At 43.6% G+C, this 23,862-nt stretch overlaps 1 protein-coding gene across 1 annotated transcript in view; it reads left to right on the top strand.

Moving 5' to 3' along the window:
* The window catches only part of LOC146863661 (long-chain-fatty-acid--CoA ligase ACSBG2-like), a 570,849-nt gene that overhangs the window by 68,858 nt on the left and 478,129 nt on the right, over nt 1-23,862 (top strand). Inside the window, exons 2-5 of the mRNA XM_085627754.1 lie at nt 1,114-1,397; nt 3,979-4,067; nt 5,671-5,791; nt 14,786-14,866. Coding sequence (XP_085483880.1) covers nt 1,114-1,397; nt 3,979-4,067; nt 5,671-5,791; nt 14,786-14,866 — 575 coding nt within the window. The remainder of the gene's footprint in view (nt 1-1,113; nt 1,398-3,978; nt 4,068-5,670; nt 5,792-14,785; nt 14,867-23,862) is intronic.

The following is a 23,862-nucleotide window of genomic DNA, read 5'->3' as shown; positions in this document are numbered from 1 at the left end:
GGTAAAAACCGCGTTGTAATGGCTGTTCCCCCTTTCAGTCTAGGCAAACGGCTAGAGGATATTATGAAAACGGCTAATTGGTCTTCCGATTCCTTTAAAAGGTTCTACTTTAAACCAATTTTGGGTATGGCTCATTTGATGGTAAGTAAGCCTCAAACTAGCATAATCGAAGCCTCTGTCCTGACATAGAATGGAAAATTTCCTAGCTAATGAAACGGAAAGTTTCAATTCTATTAAGGACACAGAGACGGGGATTATCCAACCAATGGGTACCTGATCTGGAAAACCCTCCCTGTGACGAGTAAGTAATGAGTTTTTCCTTTTTTTCTGGATTGTGATTCTTTGATGATGTGACTTGATCTGTTTGTGAATACTTTGGTTACTTGTTGGGTTCTTAGTGTCTATTTTCTTGTGGGGATTTCATCTCTTTTGTTCCAGGCATTGATACTGGAAAGCAAGATGCATAGAAAAAGGTCAAGGGCGTGACTCGCGCGACGAAAGATGATTGGGAGAAGAGAGACAAAAGGCTATATGGAGAGACCTGTTACCTGCTTGGATGTTGGAACTTGATAGACTACGTTGTCTGTTATTTATTTTTACCACAGTCCTTTTGGTTCATGGGAAATGTGGTCCTGGTTTGTACTTTAACATGGCTGCGGGATTAAAAGTGAAGAAAGTGAAAGCATAATCTCTGCCTCTGCTTCTTCCTTAATAGAATTGAAACTTTCTGTTACGCTCGCTAGGAAATTTTCCATTATCGTACCCAGTAAATTCTGAATATTCAAAAACGAAGGCACCCGTTAACAGGGCGTTAGGGTGTGAAGTAAGACTTCTCTACATCTCCTGGGAATTAGAGAAAAGCATGACAATTGTGTGTCTATCAGCTGGCCCATGCTTTAACTCACCACTCTTTAGAAGCCCATTGGCCCTGTAGGTATAGTTAGCGTCCATAGCTACCAATGTCAAAGGTCTATACTATTGGTCATTACAAGTTGTGCTCCTTGAGGTCTTGGTGATGTAACTACTGGATGGAATAAAGCAATCATTGTTGCTATGACTTGTTTAGCAGAGAGACGTGTCTCTAAATGTCAATATCCCATATTATTCCAACAGCACAGAAGCCTCCAGGTGTCTTTGGGAAGCCCAATGGCCACATATTGCTGGCCCCAGCAGACAGTTTCTGGACAACTGCCTGTGACAGAGCAGTGAAGCTGCGCATGGAAAAGACAGGACCGGCCTCTGAGCCACCGGTCACCACACACCAGTTACTATGGGACGCGGTCCAGCGCTTTGGAAACCACCCAGCGATGGCCGTGAAGAGAGACGGACAGTGGAAAACTACCACCTATCTCCAGTTCTACCAGGCCTGCCGGGCAGCAGCCAAGAGCTTCTTGAAGGTGAGTCCCAGCAACTTTTACCCACAGTGAGGGAACGTCCACATACTATCTGAGTTTAATGAGGCAGGAGGAGGTTTCTGGGGGCTAAACAGTAACTAAACATATTAGGGCAGTTAATGAAGCATAACTGTTTGATGCGGACAAATATTACAAATGGAATTGGCCACACATTCAAATACTTTTGTGCTAGCTGGTTATTTTATTAATTTACTTGTTGCACCCAAGCCAGGAGTGTCAGACAGCTTTATAAGAGGAAAACAACTATGCAAATGAGATTGCATCCAGTACTACCATCTTATCCGATAATTGCAAACATTTAGTGATAGATTTTCACATTGGCATTAGAAGGTAGCCTAGCATAGAAACACAATGTAGTATTGTGGATGAAGTCTGGTTGATTCGATGCGGACTAGACTATTTGCGCTGTCCACTTAGGGGTTTTCTTTGGAGCACTGGGTGTTTCAGTTCCTTTGTTATTATCCCAGTAGCCTGGTATATGCCTGTCTCAGGGGAAATCCAGTTCTTAATGTCTGACTGTTTCTGCTCAGTCAATCATTCTGAATTTGTAGAGAGCGGCTAATCACCTGGGAGGGTGTCCAGGCACTAGGACCCTCCTGCTATCAGTCAAAGAGCCAGGTCTGGAGTCACTTTCTGAATTTCTGTGAGATAGAATGCTGTTTGTAGGGGATAGGGGAAGTCATTCCAAGACTTAGCGGTGAGGTAGGCGAAGGAATATCCTCCACTGTGACTTTGAGCAAGGGAGGCGGAGGTGTCTGGAGGGCTGGTGGCAGTTCAGGTGGTGGTTGATGCTTGCCGGTCCTTGGTCGTGGAGGGCCTTGTAGCCGTGGATCAGCATTTTTAATTGGCAAATGAATAAGACGTATTCTAATTAAATTGAGGTAGCTCCAGAAGGAATTATTCAGAGCTACCCAGTGAGCAGCAAAACCTACATTTTAAAATATGCTCCTTGCTTCAATAGACCGTGATTTAAGAGTACAGTGGAAGTGAGAAATATGACTTTAGTGACCCACTCATGAAAGCAGTCTCATTGCAACGCGTATCTTAAAGGGAACCAGGTGTAATCCGGGTATACTGTGAGTAAAGGATTTATGTAGACGAGTCTAGGCAGGGCCCATAATTGTACAACTCTGGATTGAAGGCCTTCAGTCCTCAGAAGTTTGATTCAGTACTGAGTGTTTTCTCCACTGTAGGTTTTTGTACAACATGAAGCTTGGAGATGTTGCACATTCAGTAGTGTAATGTCTGCAGACCAGGATATTGAGTGGCTGGAGGTTTGCTTCAGGTGTGGAGAGACATCCACAACTGGATGTCCTCTAGAGTTAGTTCTTGAAGGAGACATCATCATAGGATACGACCATTGGCCTATTCGGATGATGCAGTTGTCTTCAGCTTCAGAGTACACATTGCCATACCCACACTTTTTGCACAACATACAATCGAACACTACACTAGTCAGGATATTCCCTGAACCCTATCAAAACAGAGTTTTTTCCATTAAATGTATAACATATATCGTCCTATTTTACAATTACAGGACTCCATTGTCAACACCTACAGACTGAGGACCATATTTACAACATTGGTGGCGAAGGGCAACACAGCAAATCGCCGGGCTGTGCCGCCCTGCGTCACTGGGAAACGGCAGCAATGCTCCTTATGTGTCTGATATGGTGCATTCCTGTCCTTTACCCTTGTGTTGGTGCCATTTTGGCAGCCTAGCACCAATGAAGGCATCCTTGCACCATGGTGTAAGGGTGCATGTGTTATAATCAGAATTGTTTTTGTCCAGGAAGGGGCACCTTCCTGCACACAAACAACACTGACAGGAGTTTTCCTCTTTCTATGTGTCCCTCTCCTGGGGAGGCATAAGATGTTTGCCCATTCCCATGTTTACAAGTCCTTGTAAATCTGGGACTGGCTCAAAAACCATGGGCTTTGTGTGGGAACACACACCACAATGCCCATGGAACACCTCACTTGCGTAGAGTAAGGCAATGCAGCGACTTGTGCTGCTTTGCCATACTCCACATTTTTTATGCCATACGGGGTGGCTTTAAGTGACTTCAAAAGTCCGACTTTTTTGCGTCATGCATGTGCCACTTTGCTTGGTGCAAGCTTGGCACAAAGCTCTCCTAAGTATGCCCCTAAATATCTGGGCGATTAGTTCTACAATGATCTGCGGTCCTCAGCCAGACAGAAAAACAGAAGCCACCCTGTATCAGATTAAGCTCATGCATGAATCAGGGTCTGTGAAATAAATCACACAGTGCATAAATCTGAACACATTTTAATTTCATATAGTTCAAACAAGACCACCTGATGAGTTCTTCATGTTAGTGAATATACTTATCACTTTAATTTCCTACTGAAATTCCCTGATTTGTTTACATAAGATGTTGTTGTTGATGTCCGCCACCTTAACTTTGTGTAAACAGATGGAGAAACTATTCAGCCTGAGTCAGTAACATGATCTGAGTGCTTTGAGTGTAAATTACTGTACTCATGGACCTTGGCAGAGAGGCTGGTTCTCATAATGCCCCTCTGAATCTGACACTTACAGCTCGGTCTGGAGCGCTTCCACGGAGTCTGCATCCTGGGCCAGAACTCGCCAGAATGGTTCGTTGCCAACCTAGGAGCAATAATGGCTGGGTAAGTGCCTGCTCTACCTTTCCCTTCATTTACTTGCTTTACTCCAAGTAAACAGTGGACTTAACACTAAAGAAGGTCACTATGGGTTGGTCAATTGGTGTGAGTCGTGCTGCTTGTCCACACTGTGTGTAGAGACCATATTTAATGGTCGTGCATGTGTGTGCGAAGTGGGCCTCAATGCATTTTAATTGATTTCCTAGAAAAGGTCTATGATGTATCCTGCATATGCATGCATGTATGACTGTGGTGGTACTCACACAGAACAGACATAGATTGGACAACAGAGTGCTGAAGAGTTTACGATACAAGATTGTTCACCATGAGGTGTGCACCATGGAGATTGCTGCTTTGGAGGGTGGGATTGTTCTTCAGATGTATCTTCCATGTCTTTCTGATTTGTGGCAGGTTTGGGGCAGGTGATCATGGGGGAGATGTTGCTCCAGGTTTTGATTGCATTGACGGAGAAGGTCTGCATTTCTGCATATCTTTGTCTCAATTCTGATGATGTCCTGGTTCTAGTGTGACACTGTTCAACTAAGACGATTCTAGCCCGGTGCGCATAGGTTCTGTTTCTGGTGATCTTGTAGGAGATGTAGGTGTTATTAAAAAAGGTGTGAGCCAAGACAGGGAAGTGAAGTTCCTTCAATATTGGGGTCGAATTTCCTCAGGCCCTTGATAAGTCGGGATCAGGGGGTAAGATGTCTTTTGAGGGTGCTGGTGCGCTGCCAGGCGTGCCTTTGCTGCGCTCCACGTGAGAGGCGTCGTAGGCGTGTAATGTTGTTGCATGGGTATACACACTAGGAAATAATGATTCTCAGCATTCTCCATGCCAATGAACATGGCTCAGTTCATATGCTGATTTCCAAGTAGAGCACTCATGTTTTTACACGTTCATAATGTCCTCATAGTGAAGAGCTTGCCAGTTTTCTTTCATTGTAACCTCATGCATTTATTTATGAAATGGTAATATTAACTTTTCTAATGTTGAAAAAAAACACAATTCAAAACTAACCAGAGTATCATATTCTAAAATAATGAAATTCAATTGAACTTTGTGAAAGTGAAAGATGACTGACGGACAGGCTCTCGGCTGGCAAGGATTTCTTCTCATTGGCTACTCTCATATTGTCGACATGTTGATGTGGTTGACTCTGAATTTCAACTGTTGGTTACTTTTGATTTATTCTTGTTACACTAAGTTCCATAATACCACACACAGACTTCTGCAGTCGAAATATAGGGGAAATACAGAAACACCTCTGCACCCCGTGTGGCCCGAAGAAGGGGGAGTCTTAAAGATTCATTGAGAGAATACTCAGAAATTCAGTTGACGAGAATATACTAGATAATGAGCGCTCAATGGTGGATCTCTGCAAAGTTGTATTGTATGCTTTCACACAATAACATTTTTCAGGTTCAGGAAATATTTTAAATGGTCCTTGCAGAATGATTTTGGGATATCTAAAGGGTTATCTGAAGATAGTCGGTGTATATGGTCTCTAAAACCAAAAGACAAGGAGAAATAGGAATGCCTACAAATATTACCAAAAGATTCCCTTTCTTGACTCCACATATTCACACTCTCCTCATCCTGTGTTTGCAGTGGTGTTCCGGCTGGAATATACATCACAAGCTCTGCAGACGCCTGTCGCTACGTGGCCGGCAACTGTGAAGCCAACATCCTCATGGTGGAGAATCACCACCAACTGGAAAAAATCCTGCAGGTGAGATGGTCAAACATTCTCTCTCACTTCCCATACACATCTAACAAAGATGAAATGTGAAACATCAATAGATGCATCCTGCAAGCTTTCAGGATGGTCGCCCCACGATCACTCTACCGCATGTTGGAGTGTGCTATAATGTAACACTGTGCATTAAATGAGCTGGGGAGTTTTAGAGCTTGGTCACATGCATGGCTTTCAGAGGCCAACAACATGTACCCGATAAACTGCAGCATCTATTACTGATTAGAGACAGATTGTTATTTCAGTGTATTTCCTAAAATCTGATCTGATCTGAAATTCTTGGTTCTGTCCAGAGACAACCTCAAAGATCTCTTGACATCTTGAATATGCAGAGCTATTTCTGCACCACTGGATGGATTTGTAAAGAATGTGTTTAGTATGACAGGTGTGTTAAGATTAATGTTGATAAGGACTTAATGGTATTAATCTGAGATTCATCATTAGAGTAACTTTGCCCTTACAGAATCGGAGGAAAGGTTCTTCAATTGTAAAGGATTGACTCTTGCTAATGGTTCTTGCTGAAGTTAGAGCTGGGAGTAGAGCAACCTTTCATGACAAATATTTTATTTCTTCCTTGTGAAGTAGCTCTAAAGAACTTCACAGCAGCTGCAACAGGACAGTGTTCAACTGCCATAGAACTGGAGGTCCTCCTACGGAGGGATGTTTCAGACTAGCCATTTAATAAACTCTTTTATTAGTCTGTTACGACATAGTGATGGTTTATGTGATTGCCTTCTGAAACAAGCGATTGCCGTTACATGAGCCTTGATAGATGCTTGTGTGTGACACAATGGTGAAGGATATCCCGTCCGCTGAAATATAAATCGTATTATATCCTATGGGATTTATATCTCTGATACTGGGTAAAGACCACACTCTCTAAATCATACGCAGAAATTATTTGGCACACCATGCTATGTTCACTGAGAAAGATCTGGCTTTTGCCAACATTGTTGTCCTCCAGATTGCTTAAATGGTGGAGTTGGTTATGTACATGAGCTAGGCACACAGTTTCATTGATGCTGGATCTGGATGGAGAATGTGGATCCGGTCAGGAGATTGGCTAATGATGTTAGGGCTATTTAAAGGGTGCTGTTTGCAGTATGAAGCAAAACTGCATCAACCACATTGAGCAACCTAAATTACCAATTTAATCAGTTCTTTCTGGATGAGGGGAAGCCTTGGAATGTGTAGGCAATGTGTCTCACCATGCTTCAAAAAAAGGCATGGTACCAAGAAATTCACATGAAGATCAGATTTCCAAACTACCCTCTTTTTATCTACTCCTGCCTCATGCTTGACATCTGAATCTCATCTGACTGCATTCAGAAATGCCTTTCTGACAGGCGAGACTTCACAAGACCTTTAGGCACTTGCTGTCCGAAGGCCCACCTTATTTAGAGCTTAAAGTTGTATTTTACTGCCCAGGAAAACATCAGTGACCATGCACAATGCAAGAATTTCCCAACGGTTGAAAATGCCAGGAAGGGGACCTGAATGATGTAAGTCTAACTGGACATGGGGCAATGAGGAGAACGTCTTTGACCCTTGCAGAATGCAGAGTTTGAGGCTCTAGACCATTCTACCTGTGAAAGATTCATTGATGGAGGCTCCAGCTAAGATCAAGGGCTCTATCATGCGGATGGTAGACAAAGCTGATAAACTGAATGTAAGAGTGGTAGCCCTCATGGGGAAAGTAGCATGGGCTGGGAGCAAGATTAAGTCAATAGACTTCAAATGTCTTTTTACCACAGGAGCCCAGACTTGGCTGGGATGGGCGTTCAGAAGATTCCTCACTGGAGAGGAAGACCATACAGTCTGAAAATATCCTATTATCACCCATGTGAACGTACACATTGTGAAGATTTCCAGAACACATATATTTACTGTAAGAAAGAGGATTAATATTCGGGGTGGTCACTTGCCCACCTCAAGGAATAATAACACTAACTTGTCATGGTGAACCCCAAAGTCAATACATTAACCTGGGCTCTCCCCATGGAGAGATATGGCACAGAGCAAGCAGCACACATGGAAAGAGGAAAACACCTCCATGGATTGTTTTCGTGCAGGAAGGTAAACTCATTCCAATAAACAGCTAACACAAAAAAAACAGCGGCAGACTCTATATTCTGCATCAAATTCACCAATCTTTTTTTTTATAATTAATTCTTTTTATTCACAGTCATTGACATTTAAATACAGTACGAAGGATTAGGCAAGTGCGCTTACGGTGGAGACAAACAGCGATTATGAATGAAACGATATTTCCTATTGGAAGTCATGGGGAAGAGACAATATCAGGGTCAGTTCCACGGGGTGGGCTACAAACATTCCCCCTATAGCCCTATAGGTATTCCATGGGTCCCAGATTTTGGACCATTTTCGGGGGCAACCCCGAGCAATATAGACTGTCTTCTCCCTGAACATGCACCAATCGAGGTCTTTTTTCCCAGCCTGAAAGCGTGGGTGCGTGAGCGGCTCCTCAAAGCTGCCCTATGTTCCTTTTCGCTATTGTAAGCCCCAGGGTGACCCATAGTGTTTGATGAGAGTTTAAATCCGTAGGCTCCCAGATGTTGAGAAGGCATCTACGCGCCTCTGAGCGGAGAGAAACTTTGAGAACCTCGCTGATTACCTCATGTATTTTTTGCCAGTAGGTTTGTATATAGGTGCAGTCCCAGATGATGTGAATGAATGTGCCTAGCTGAGTGCAACCCCTCCTACAGTCCCCCCTCAGCCACTCCCATGCGTTGTAGTTGGGGCCCCGTCACATAGACTCTATGGAGGATTTTAAGCTGTATCAGTCACAGGCGCGCAGAGATTGCAACTATTCTCGGGGAGGACACCGCCTCCTGCCACTCTTCTTCGTCAATTACTATACCGTCATTCACCCATTTCTCTCATAGTACGCGGAGGGGGTTCTCCATGTTATTTATTAATTTTTTTGTATAATAGCAAGATGGTCTTCTCTGGCAAATGGCTGTCGAGTATTCTGTCCTCTAAGGGAGAAGCGTCAGGGGGAGGACCTGCAGGAAGGAGCGATCGAAGTGCGTGACGCACCTGTGTGTAGCGAAAGTGTTCCGAGTCTGCTAGTTCATATTGGTGCTGCAGCGTGGTAAACAAATTTATCTCATTCTTATCCCAAAGGTCTTGGACACACGAAATCCCAATGAGTTCCCACTTGTCGAACCTTTTCGATTTCCATAACTCCCCAAGCTGTTGGGAGTCCCACAACAGGGTAGCCAGTGTGAGTTTCATCCCCCATCCCAGTGACCTATTAGCAGCGTGCCATACAGCAGTAGAATGTTTAGTAGGGCCCGTAAGGGGATACCTGCCTGGTTTAGAATATAGCACCCGATTAAAAGTTCCCCCAGGGAGGAGCCATTTGTTCATAGTGTAGCCAGGGTCGTCCACCATCATACCAGTTGAGGGTGAAATTCTGCAATGCGATTCGTGGTTTACCGTCCCACAGGAGTTCTCTCTGAAGCCCCTCAATTTCCCTAAAGTATGTGTTGGGGACAGGATCAAGTGAGTTCTGCAAAGCGTATAAGAACCTGGGTAGGGACATCATTTTGAAAAGAGCTGCTTTGCCCAACAGTGAGAGAGGGAGCGCCTTCCAGCTCCTTATGTCTCGTTTGAGTCTTTGCAGTGGTGGGACGAGATTACTGGTGTAGCGTAGTGTCCGGTCTAGGGAAACAAAGATCCCTAGGTATCTAAAACCCTCCGATGCTATTTGAAGGGGGCAGCCTCGCGGTGTTAAGGGCGGGTCTCCCCTGAGGACATAGAGGAGGGATTTTTGCCAGTTTACGCTGAAACCGAAGTACCTACCAAATATATTCAGGATGTCAAAAACCGCAATCAGAGATTTCTTGGGGGTGGCAAGGTACAAAAGAATATCATCCGCATAAAGGGAAATTCGATCTTCCCAGTTCAAGGACCAGCGCAATCCACGGATAACGGGGTCCTTCTGGATCCAGGCCGCGAGGGGCTCGAAGGCTAGAGCAAACAATAGGGGAGAGAGGGGGCATCACTGACGTGTCCATAGACAGAGTTGAAAAGTTTATGATTTTTTGTTTTTAACTACCACTTGTGCTAAGGGTTTGCGATAAAGGAGGCTTATCCATTGTAGAAAACCCAGTCCAAACCCCAGCTTAGTGAGTGTGGCGAAGAGGAATGACCATTCTAGGGTATGAAACGCTATAGTGGCGTCTAGTGAGACAACCATTGCCTGTTCTTGTATGGTGGACGCTCTACCCAAGACACCATTGACCTTGCGTAGATTCAGTGCTGTTTTCCTGCGTGGCATAAAGCCGGATTGGTCCGGATGGACTAGGCCTCCAATAACTTTGACCAGTCGATTAGCCAGCAGTTTGGCCAGAATTTTTGGTTCCACATTGAGGAGGGAGATATTAAGGAGGTAGAGCGATATGATGCTCACTTCGTCTTGGGTTTCCCCTCCTTGTGGATAGTGACGATAGAAGCTATTCTTTGGTCTAACGGCAATAGCCCCTGCTCTAAGCTGTCCACCTACATAGCTTTTAAATATGAGGTCAGTTTGTCAGGCCTTAATTTGTACAGTTCAATCGGGATACCGTTGGAACCCAACACCTTGCCAGGGTGTAACGTGCGTATTGCAAGTGCTATCTCATCTTCGGTCAGAGCACTGTCAAGAAATTCATGGTCCTCTACTGAAAGTGTGGGGAGAGAGATGTATCGTAGGAGTTCGGCAGCGTTGCTTTCATTGTATGGTGCTATCGAGGTATAAACGGTGTGGAAGGGGTCGGCAAATTGGTTAACTATATCTTGTGGGTCCGTGATGGGGGCATATTGGCTCTATGGAGCTCAGGGACCAGCCTGCTGGCCCACTCTTTTTTGTCAAGCCATGCAATCAACTTCCCCGCCTTGTCACCCAGGTCATAGATTCTACCCAGCATGTCTCTCCCCAGTGCCTTAGCTTTTCCAGTCACTAAGTCTCTATAGCTGTCCTGTTTAAGGCGAAGCGTATGTAGCGCCTCGGTGTGATGTCATCTGTCAGATCTTGTTCTAGCCGGTAGGTCTCTATCTCCACATCTGAAATATCTTTGCGCTTGTCCTTTTTGTCACCGCAGATCAGAGACAGGGCTTGCCCATGGATCACTGTCTTAAAGGCCTCCCACAATGTCTGATGTGAGCCCACCGTTCTCCCCGAAGTAGTCGTCCATGGCTGTGAGCAGGTCTTTGCAAATTATGGGGTCATGGATATACCGTGGATTGATGGGGGCGATCCTTCCCACCTGTGTGCGACTGAACACTAAGTGCACCCAAAGTGGAGAGTGGTCGGAAATTTCCCTAGCTAAATGTCTGATTTCGTGAATATATGCTATGTGTGAACCAGGGACTATGATGTAGTCGAGTCTTGAGAGTCCAGCATGTGTGCCGGAGTGGAACATGTGTTGTATTTTGTCCGGGTTTTAAGCCCTCCAACTGTCTACCAGCCCCATTGCATTGAGAAAGTCAGGGAACCAACGGGATGACTGTCCAAGCACACGGGGTGGCGATCCAATGTGCCTGAAAGTACTGAATTGAAGGCGCCCCCGAGCACCAGCAGACCCTCCGGTAATGCCAGAAGGATGGCGCTTAGGTCTTTGAACGTGGTGGCCTGTAGACCCGGTGGAACATAAACTGACATGAGTGTAATGGTTTGACCCTCCCAAGTGCCCGTAAACCCAATGTAGCGGCCCCGATCGTCAATCCAGGTAGACGTTACTGTGATAGGAAATGATTTCTTGAACATTATTCCTACTCCACGTCAACTAGACGCGAAGCCAGCATGAGGAATCATGGTGTAGCCATTTTAATGCATGGCCTTGCACGAGTTCCCAACTAGGTGTGTTTCTTGGAGCATGACTGCATCGGGCATATGCCTTTTGATGTGCTGGAGCACTATGCTACGTTTTACCTTGTCCTCAAGCCATTAACATTCCAACTTAAGATCTTAACATTTTTGTCCCACTGTGCACACATTTGAGCTTAAGTAGTTTTCTATGTCTTTTACAACCCATTCAGCCTGCACTGTCAATGAGAATAAAAGGAACCAATCAACCAAATAATAACCCACCACCCCAAACAAACCCCCAACCCAAGAACCCCCCACCCTGCTTCCCTGCACTCTGGGCGCCCAACTGGCCATTTAAACCTGCAGAGCGCCTGTCGCCCCAACTGGTAAACTAAAGGAAGAAAAAGATGGGGGATAGCACCCGTCCTGTTGCCCTCCCCCTTCCATTACGTTGATGAAAAACCCAAACAAGTCACTGCCTACTGGCATTGTGGTCAATCAGTCGGGAAGGGCTCCAGATCGAGAGAGGTCCCCTCCGGACCTATGTAGGTGCAGGGCTTCGACGAGGATCCGGCCATGCCGCATGTGTGTTCGCCAGATGGCAAAGTCAGTGTCAGTCACCTTGCTGGACAGTGGAGTGGTCTCCATGGTTGGTCTGTCCAGAGTAAAGGTCTACTTGGCCGTCCAGCAACTCCGAGGCTGTGTCCGGCTGTTCGAAAAACCAAGTTCGTCCCCCTGCCTCCACTCTGAGTTTTGCGGGAAAAAGCATGGCATATTTGAATCCTCGGTCTCTAAGTTGTCTCTTTACTGCCAGGGATGATCTTTTCTGTCTCTGTACCATCTGAGTAAAGTCTGAAAAGAAAGTTATATCAGCATTCTCGTAGCAGAGGGGCGCGGTCGTTCTAGCGTTTTGTAGGATGACATCTCTGTCTCTAAAGTTTAACACCCTCGCTAGCAGGGGACGTGAAGCGACCCCGGGTCTCGGACGACCTCCCGGCACCCTGTGCGCCCTTTCTACAATGAAGAATTTGCTGAGTCCTTTAGACTGTAGGAGTTTTAGGATAAGTTCTTCTACGCAGAGGTCTGGCGTCTGTTCCTCCACCTTCTCAGGGAGCCCTAGAATGCGTAAGTTATTTCTTCTAAGGTGCCCTTCGTAGTCATCCAGCTTGTGTTCTGTAAATTTGCGGACTGCTTGTAGATCATGTACATTTTATTGAAGGTGCGCTACGTCATCTACCAGACTCGCCGCTGTAATTTCGACTTGTTTGATCTTCTCAGTGGCCTTGGTCAGATCTGCCCGGATAAGATTCACTTCGATTGAGAGCATGTACACTTTGTGCTCCAAGGTGGTTCTGATTCCAGCTATAGCCTCCATAACGTCTTTTAGCGTCAATTCCTGGCTTTCTCCTCTGGATTCACTCATCATCCGGTTTCCGGGAAGTGAGTCTGGAGGCGAGTCTCTGGGGACTGTGTAGCAGTCCAGTTTATTGGATTGGACCGTTTTGTGGCCCCTCGGGTCAGTTATTTTCAGCTTTTCAGAGGTCACCATTGTGCAATTGAGGGCCGTGCAAGCAGGGCCTCCTCCCTCTTCTCTTCCCCAAACGCCGCGTAGACTGAAGGGCACTACGTAGGATAGCGACAGGTTCTAATCTTCTCCCGCCCGGTAATTCAGCCAAGCACGCAGTCCCATATGGCCGGGCTGGGAAGTTCCACTGGTATGGAAACTACAACCCAAGGGGGTTGAAGTCAATCACTGAAGGAGTGGCAAGCAGGGCACTAGTTCAGCCCTTCCCAGAGTCCAGCAGCATGAGGGTTAGTCTTGCCTATTTTCAATGTCTGTCATTGTGGGGGAGGGGTGACCACAAGCACGCAACTTCTCAGCCCCTGGAGGGGGTGGGGGGAAGTCAGGCAAAGCACTGGCACCAGGTATCACCCTCTGATATCCATCGCCGCCCCCAGGGACCCTCTCACCCCTCCATTGTCCTACCGGAAGGCAAGGAATCTCCGCGTTGGCCTCCAGGCACTCGAGTCTTGCCCCGAGTCGCCACTCGGTCTCAGCAGGAGGTTCTTTTGGCAATGTGCACCCCTCCCGAGAGGTGGGAGGGCTCCGTCGGTAGGCTCCAGGCGGTGGTGGTCTTTTGCTGGCCCCGGATTTGCATCACCAGCCGGCCGTTTCTCCTCGCCTCAACACCGGCTGCAGTCAGCACCCCAGGTCCCGGCTTATATGAACGCGTAGGCCTCACCACAATGGGAGTTGTAACTTCGTCCCCAGACCTCCGAACAACACCGGAGCACCCAGGGGGGAGTCCGCGCCCCTTCCGGTTCGTAAATCTGTGTTCGGGTATCGGATTAGTGTGGCGGATAGATGTAGAGGATTCAACGAGGACAGAGCTCTGGGATTACGCGACCATCTCTCTGCTCCGCTTGGCCACGCCCCCAAATTCACCAATTTTATTTAGTATATTGTCCTGTACACAAATCCTCCAGCACCTGCCACTGTTTGGTGCTACTGTCCAGCAGATCCAAAGATTTATGAAAAGAATAGAGGGTACACCAGAAAAGAGTCCAGTTCCAATATATATTCCAAATTGTTTCCTTTATTATCCAAGAATAAAAAATTATAAAAATCCAGCCAACGTGTTTCGTTGCAACAACTTGAACTTCTTCAGGGCTATAAGTCGTGTTCTGCGTTGTACATTTAATGACAGTCTCAGTCGATATTGCATTAGTATAATTCCATGGCAATTGCTTTACATCAGGTCACCAAGTAAGATTTGAAGATGTAATTTGTTCAGATCTAGATAAGACTGCAGCCAACACATCAAGGAGACTTATCTAGGTACCTAATAAGGGATTTAAAGAAAAAATCTGGTTCAAATCACATTTTCAAATTTTACTTGGTGACATGACGTAAAGCAATTTTATCAAAAGTATCTGAATTATTCTGGTATATTGGATTCATTGGGCTACAGTGTATATGATGTGTTTGTCCATTACCAGTTCAGTGCTACCTGTTGTTTGAAGACAAACTATGTGCATTTAACTTGGGAGCAGTGCTTTCTCATATTTGAATGAAAAATGAGTTTCAGGTTTGTTAATTACAAGTTCTGTGTCTGATCTTTGAGTCTTTTGGTTTCTGTGAATTGTGTGTTTAGGTACAGGACCAGCTGCCTCATCTGAAGGCTATAATCCAATACAGTGATGAGTTGAAGGTGAAGAGACCCAACCTCTACACGGTAAGACACGGGCATGGCCCTTGGGCTGCCTTCCTGTCTCCCACTGACACAAACAGTGAAGTTACTCTCAATAGACAGGTTTAAGGCCAAAAATGATCCATTGTTCCATTTTAACACACATGAAACATTTGAGTTGGAGCACACAAGCATCACATTTGTCCTGCAAATTATTCATAAATCAATCTATGTTGAAGCAAACAGGCTAACGTCTCTATAACAAAATATTGTGGTCACAAATATTGAGGCAGAAAAATATTGTGTCAAAAATATCATAAATATTGTCTTCCTGTAATTATAATATAAATGACACATACATTGTGTAAAAAATAACCTGGAAAGGAACATCTTCACAAAAAGGTAGGAACATTGATTTTTTTAATCCATTTAAACTGTAAAGTAATATTTGTAAAATGTTATTATAGTTACAATCCAATGTAAACTGTTTAGCTTTAATAATTTTTTTATTTTTATATATAAATATATATATATATATATATATATATGAATATGTGTAAATGTAACAATACTAAGTAAACTTTTCTTAAATACAGCCAAATTAAAATAGTAATAGTAAAGTTAATTAACATTTTTTTTTACATGTGCACACAAAAAAAAAGATAATTAATTTTAAACAATAACATACCATATATTGTTTAACCGGGTCTGGTTGCTTAGTGGACTAATGCATCCACTGTAGGGGCCTGTGTTCGACTTCAGGGTCACAGGTTCAAATCCTGGTGAGTCCACTCAGCCTTTCATCCTTCTGAGGTTGAACAAATTAGTACCCCTGACGTGGGTAACAATAAACATCTGTTTTTCAGCGCCGATTTGCCCTTGAGTGAATGTGCGTTTTGTAAATGCTCAAGTGATATTTACGTTTAAGTACAATATATCTATATATATTCACGGAACAAAGCAGAGGATACAGGGACTATAGATAGGTTCATATTTTACACATACAGAACTATAGAAATTCAGCAGTTATAGTTATCTCAAGTAACTTTAACTTGTGCCTGAGGTAACTATAACTAGAGCCCCCACCGTGCACAGTTTTCTGATCAATAATTTCACTGAAAATTTTGCAGTGATATTATCAATGATGTCATTGAAGATGCCATGAATGGTGTAATATGTTGGGTAAGTAGCAGTGCATGGTGAGGGCATGAGTTATAATTACATTAGGGTATGAGCTATATTTACTTGAAATAACTATAACTGTTGAATTTCATGATTTTGTGTGTGTAAAATCTGAACCTAACTATAACGTCCCTGTAACCTTTGGATTTTTCCGTGAGTTTCCAAAGTTTACATTTTTTAAATTGCCTAATTATAACATTACTGTAACCTTTTGTTTTTTCAATGAATGTCAATGGTTTTTTAAGGTTATTTCTTAACTATAACATCCATGCAACCTGGGTGTGTGATGGGGTGTGCGTGAATGTTTGACTGGCTATGTGGTTCTGTGAGTGGGGGTGAGATTGACTGTGTGAGTAGATGTGTGAGTGACTGTGTGGGTGTGTGAGTGGTTTTGAGAGTGTGAGTGGGTGTGTGAGTGGGTATGTGAAAATTGTGGATCTGTGAGTGTGTGAGTGGATTTAAAGGTCTATTAGTGGGTGTGTAAGTGGATGCATCGGTGTGTGAGTGGTTTATGGGTGTGTAAGGGGGTGTGTGAGTGAGTATGTGAGTAGGTGTATAGATCTGTGAGTACGTTTTTTTCTTTAATTTGGGGTCTAATCAGCAGATCCCCCAAATCCACCTGAATCCAGGAGGATCTGGATGTGGTAAAAAAAGAAGGTTTTGGATAATTTATTTCCTATGAAAGCTGTCACACACGCCCCTCCATCAGTCCCATGGGGTCAGTGTACCTATACCCTGCCACTTTTATCAGTTTTTAACCTAATTTTCTCAGCTGGAAAACGAGACCCGAAGAACGAGATGGCGGCTGCAACTTTCCTCTCGGGTTGTGACCAGCCAATCACGGCATTGCTTTTGGTGCATTGATTCGCAAATCCAAGGAGGATCTGTGTACCTCTACATACATTGAATTTCAGTTAATATCTCTAAAACTACTGAACGGATTTACACCAAATCCCAAAAAGGTCGCATTCTGGACCAAGATATACCTTTCTAGCAAAATTGTGTAATTCCATTTAGTGGTTCAGGCTGTTGTCGTCTCTAAAATCCCTATGGCAATTAACATGGGAAACACACATTTTTTTTACCCCCTTTTTCTCAGCCTCCTCTTAATGGATCTCCCTGAAACTTTTCATCCACAACAAGAATCACGGGGCACTTCTTTGGAAAATTTCGTGGCGATTCGTTTAATGGCAGCAAAGATTTAGGAAAATAGGTCATACCTATAACCACCTACTGGTGACTGCCAGTACGTAATATATATATGTATATATATATTCACTGAAAAAAACCATAGGTTTCAGGGGCATTATAGTTAGCTGGACATTTCCCTCGTACAAAACCCTAGAAATTCCCCTGTTATAGTTAGTTCAGCTAACTATAACTCGCGCCCCCGCAATGCACTGCTGATGACGTCACATATTACATCACTCATGACATGGTCAGTGACATCACTGATGACATCACTGATGACATCTCAAATGACATCACTGATGTCATCCATGTGATAAGTGCATCTTCTCACACCCTAATATAACCTTTGATACACCGACTCAAAATTTCAGACGCCCATTTTGAAAACCATAGATACTCCAATACCAATAACTACATACCCACTCATTGACTCTTAGGTCTACATACATCTCCACTCACTCACCTGTACAGTCACTCATACTTACAGTCACTCCGTACAGGACTATTATATGCATTTTTACACCTATATAGACACTCACACACCGCCAATCATCCATTGAGGTACTGACACACCTAGTCAGTCATGCAAATAATTAAACACAGTCCAATTTACTCACCTATACAGTTAAACACACTCAAGTTCACTTACTCATAAAAATACTAACAAATTCTGACGCTCTTATACAATTACTGATACAAGCACACACTCATCCATACAGCCACTCCTGCAATCACACACTCTCACATATAGATAGTTATATACTCATACACACATATACACTGCGTTTCACATATGTAGTTACTGACACATGTACAACTGAGATATACATTCAATCACTAACACACCCATACATACACTCACCCAACCATACAGTCCATCACAGTTGCACTCTTAAAACCATGCACCCATAGAAACACCCACTCACACATCTATGCACAGAGTCATACACACCCTACCCACACAAACACTAAGGCACCCATACAGATACTCAGACAACCAATCAATAACCCATATAGACACTCATATAGCTATTCACAAAATCATGCAGCCACTTATACACCAACACACAGACACATACAGACATTCACACAGTTTAGTCACTAGTCTGCAGTAAGATACATTTAATGACTCACTTATAGAGTCAGTTACGCACCTAGAAAATCATCCATTCACACACTTGTACACCCACTCATTCTTCAACAGGCCTTTCCCTATATATATTAAACAAATGAAAACTTTACAGAAACATAGACTCACTGGATGACGTAATCAGTGATGTCATCAGTGATGTCATTTGAGATGTCATCAATGATGTCATCAGTGATGTCACTGACCATGTCACGAGTGAAGTAATATGTGACGTCATCAGCAGTGCATTGCGGGGGTGCGAGTTATAATTAGCTGAACTAACTATACCGGGGGAATTTCGAGTGTTTTGTACGAGGGAAATGTCCAGCTAACTATAACGCCCCTGAAACGTATGGTTTTTTCAGTGAATTTCTAAGGTTTTTTAAATGCCAATTCCTAACTATAACGCCCCTGAAACCTATGATTTTTTCAGTGAATTTCAAAGGTTTTTTAAATGCTAATTCCTAACTATATCAGGCCTGAAACCTATGGTTTTTTCAGTGAATTTCAAAGGTTTTGTAAATAACAATTTTTTATGTTTTAATTGTTATACTGATTTTTTTTATACTGATTTACTACATTTTTAAAACTATTTAATTTTAGATATTTTTTTTTTAATTACATTATAATTACATTATACATTACAATACAAAATATACTTTCTCAGAATGAATTACTTTAGTTTAAATACTTGGCAAATAGGCAACAGACTTTTAACTACAGTAGTTACAGTTGTTGCAATGGGCAACACAATTTCAAACACAAAGCAACATTGAGCTCAATGTGAATTTCTAATTAAATGCAATTAGTTGCTTTATGGATTACTTTTCTAACCACAGGACTGGATCCTAGATTCAGTCCTTGGACATCTCCAGTAAACAGTTGAGTAAAAGCACTTTGGTTACAGTAGTAATTTTTAAGGAATATTATTGTATTTTAAAAGTTGACACTTAGAAACTTTTTCCCATAGAATCACCAATGTAATGATATGGCAGAAAACTCACTTAGCAGGTAAGTAGTGTAATCGTTACTTTTTCTTACTCAGTGGTGGATCCTGGATCCAGCACTGGCCAACCTCCTGTAAACAGCTGAAAGAATGTGTTTAAGTCATACAGACGATTTTTTAGGAATGTTTTTAGTTTGTGAAAATAGACAATGAGAAAATTTTCTGGTGAAAAACACACAATGGATTCCTATGGAAGGAAATACAAGTTACTGGTAAGTATGCTTAGAATTACTTTTCAAGGTCAGTGCTGGACTAAAAGATGCAGGCCTGGGTTCTCTCCTGATAACAGGTGAGTAAATCGGAATTCGTAGTTCGGCTAATTTTAGAGGAATATTTGTACGTTTCAAAAATGGACACAGAAAATTTTCTGGTGAAAACCACACAATGGATTCCTATGGAAGGAAATACAAGTTACTGGTAAGTACGCTTAGAATTACTTTTCTGGGTCAGTGCTGGACTAAAAGATGCAGCCCTGGGTTCTCTCCTGACAACAGGTGAGTAAATCTGAATTCGTAGTTCGACTGATTTTAGACGAATATTTGTACGTTTCAAAAATGGACACTTAGAAAATTTTCTGGTGAAAACCACACAATGGATTCCTATGGAAGGAAATACAAGTTACTGGTAAGTACGGTTAGAATTACTTTTCTGGGTCAGTGCTGGGCTAATAGATGCAGCCCTGGGTTCTCTCCTGATAACAGGTGAGTAAATCGGAATTCATAGTTCGTTTGATTTTAGAGGAATATTTTTAGTTTGTGAAAATAGACACTTTGAAACTTTTCTGCTGAAAACCACACATTGGATTCCTATGGAAGGAAATACAAGTTACTGTTAAGTACGCTTAGAATTACTTTTCTGGGTCAGTGCTGGACTAAAAGATGCAGCCCTGGGTTCTCTCCTGATAACAGGTGTGTAAATCGGAATTCGTAGTTCGGCTGATTTTAGAGGAATATTTGTACGTTTCAAAAATGGACACAGAAAATTTTCTGGTGAAAACCACACAATGGATTCCTATGGAAGGAAATACAAGTTACTGGTAAGTACGCTTAGAATTAATTTTCTGGGTCAGTGCTGGACTAAAAGATGCAGCCCTGGGTTCTCTCCTGATAACAGGTGAGTAAATCGGAATTCGTAGTTCGGCTGATTTTAGAGGAATATTTTTAGTTTGTGAAAATAGACACTTTGAAACTTTTCTGCTGAAAACCACACATTGGATTCCTATGGAAGGAAATACAAGTTACTGTTAAGTACGCTTAGAGTTACTTTTCAGGGTCAATGCTGGGCTAAAAGATGCAGCACTGTGTCCTCTCCTGATTACAGGTGAGTAAATCTGAATTCGTAGATCGGCTGATTTTAGAGGAATATTTGTACGCTTCAAAAATGGACACAGAAAATTTTCTGGTGAAAACCACACAATGGATTCCTATGGAAGGAAATACAAGTTACTGGTAAGAACGCTTAGAATTACTTTTCTGGGTCAGTGCTGGACTAAAAGATGCAGCCCTGGGTTCTCTCCTGAGAACAGGTGAGTAAATCGGAATTCATAGTTCGTTTGATTTTAGAGGAATATTTTTAGTTTGTGAAAATAGACACTTTGAAACTTTTCTGCTGAAAACCACACATTGGATTCCTATGGAAGGAAATACAAGTTACTGTTAAGTACGCTTAGAATGACTTTTCTGGGTCAGTGCTGGACTAAAAGATGCAGCCCTGGGTTCTCTCCTGATAACAGGTGTGTAAATCGGAATTCGTAGTTCGGCTGATTTTAGAGGAATATTTGTACGTTTCAAAAATGGACACAGAAAATTTTCTGGTGAAAACCACACAATGGATTCCTATGGAAGGAAATACAAGTTACTGGTAAGTACGCTTAGAATTACTTTTCTGGGTCAGTGCTGGACTAAAAGATGCAGCCCTGGGTTCTCTCCTGATAACAGGTGAGTAAATCGGAATTCGTAGTTCGGCTGATTTTAGAGGAATATTTTTAGTTTGTGAAAATAGACACTTTGAAACTTTTCTGCTGAAAACCACACATTGGATTCCTATGGAAGGAAATACAAGTTACTGTTAAGTACGCTTAGAGTTACTTTTCAGGGTCAATGCTGGGCTAAAAGATGCAGCACTGTGTCCTCTCCTGATTACAGGTGAGTAAATCTGAATTCGTAGATCGGCTGATTTTAGAGGAATATTTGTACGCTTCAAAAATGGACACAGAAAATTTTCTGGTGAAAACCACACAATGGATTCCTATGGAAGGAAATACAAGTTACTGGTAAGAACGCTTAGAATTACTTTTCTGGGTCAGTGCTGGACTAAAAGATGCAGCCCTGGGTTCTCTCCTGAGAACAGGTGAGTAAATCGGAATTCGTAGTTCGGCTGATTTTAGACGAATATTTGTACGTTTCAAAAATGGACACTTAGAAAATTTTCTGGTGAAAACCACACAATGGATTCCTATGGAAGGAAATACAAGTTACTGGTAAGTACGGTTAGAATTACTTTTCTGGGTCAGTGCTGGGCTAATAGATGCAGCCCTGGGTTCTCTCCTGATAACAGGTGAGTAAATCGGAATTCATAGTTCGTGTGATTTTAGAGGAATATTTTTAGTTTGTGAAAATAGACACTTTGAAACTTTTCTGCTGAAAACCACACATTGGATTCCTATGGAAGGGAATACAAGTTACTGTTAAGTACGCTTAGAGTTACTTTTCAGGGTCAATGCTGGGCTAAAAGATGCAGCACTGGGTTCTCTCCTGACAACAGGTGAGTAAATCGGAATTCGTAGTTCGGCTGATTTTACAGGAATATTTGTACAATGGTGAAGGAAGGGGGCAGGGCCTGAGGTGACGTGTGCAAACATGCCCTGTGGTGCGTTTTAAGTTGGGGAATTAATTCCTCTTCAATCCTGAGGTCCCCTGGGGGGCAACTAGCCCACCAGGTACCTCCAGTATGCGCCAGGCAGCTGCATTGCAGAGAGGTGTTCAGAGGCCACGCCCCTTTTTACAACACTCTGCAACGCGGCTCCGTGGTGCTTACTGGAGGTACCTGGTGGGCTAGTTGGTCCCCAGGGACCCTCAGGATTCAAGGAGACTTAATCCCCCACCTTAAAGCGACCACCAGTAGATAATATATATATCTATATATATATATCACCCTGTCTCCTGTACTGGCGACCTGGAGAAAGATCTGGAGAGCCTACAATCCTGGCTTCTTGCCAGACTAAATGAGCTCGCTCCCTCACAGCCACCCAGATCTGCTGCCCGGCGGGTCTCTGCCCCCTGGTTTACGGAGGATTTAGCCCACGCTCGTAGGCAATGTAAAGCTGCTGAGCGGGCGTGGAGAGTCCAGTATGAGCCTGAAGCCAAACAACGCTATAAAATCATGATGAAGTCCTACCACGATCTTATCTTACAGGGCAAGAAATGTTACTTCGCTAAAAGGATTGAAGACGCAGCTAACTCCTGTAAGGAGTTTTTTTCAATTGTACGTGAATTTACCAGCCCCCGGACAACCTCTACTCAGGGTGCCCCGATGGAGACCTGGGCTAACACTATTGCCAATTTCTTCACCACCAAAATCAGGCTAATTCAGGATTCTTTCCCGTCGAGAGCGTTAGATGATTTATCTACGATGCCGACGGAGACAGTCTTCCTGTCTCCTCCTGGCCCAGCTTTGCTAGACTTTCCTCCCCTTCCGGTTGCCGCATCCTTAGCCTTGATGAGGAACCTTAAATCAGGCTCACCATTAGATCCGTGTCCAGCAAAATTCTTAGCGAAAATGGCAGATGTCATTAATCCCATAGCTAATCCTATCCTCAATTTATCCCTGAGTCAGGGTTTTCTGCCCCAGGCCTGGAAGCAAGCCATGGTCATCCCCCTGATCAAGAAGCCCAATCTTGATCCAGAGGCGCCTTCTAATTATAGGCCAATCTCGCTCCTTCCAGCACTGACCAAGATCCTGGAGAAACACGTGCACAGCGTGCTTTCTAACTTCCTGGAGTTTAATGAGTTACTTCATGAATCCCAATCGGGCTTTCGTTCCAACTTAAGCACCGAGACGGCGCTCCTGGAAGTCTCGGAGATCGTGAAGGAGGTGCTGGACACAGGAGGCAGGGTGATGTTAGTCATGTTAGACCTGTCGGCGGCGTTCAACACCGTCCCCCACGAGGATCTCCTCACTAGACTTCATAACATCGGTCTAGGGGGGACGGTGCTCAACTGGTTTCGTTCCTTTCTGGCCAACCGCCGGCAGACGGTCTGGGTCCCACCCGGGTCCGCCGAGATGCCGCCATTGGGAGTCGGAGTGCCTCAGGGCTCTGTACTGAGCCCCACTCTATTTAACATCCTTATGACCCCTCTGGCGACACTGGCGGAGTCCTATGGGGCCCGGATCGTCTCTTATGCTGACGACACCCAGCTTCTATTCACCTGTCGTAAGAGCGAAGAGTTCGATGGAGAAAGGATCTGCGAGTGCCTTGGGGCTGTCTTTAGCTGGTTTTCACACAACAGCCTCAAATGCAACTCGGACAAATCC

The sequence above is a fragment of the Triturus cristatus genome, chromosome 2_1 (genome assembly GCF_964204655.1).
Source record: "Triturus cristatus chromosome 2_1, aTriCri1.1, whole genome shotgun sequence".
Lineage (NCBI taxonomy): Eukaryota > Metazoa > Chordata > Amphibia > Caudata > Salamandridae > Triturus > Triturus cristatus.
This window is presented reverse-complemented; position numbering and strand designations above follow the sequence as displayed.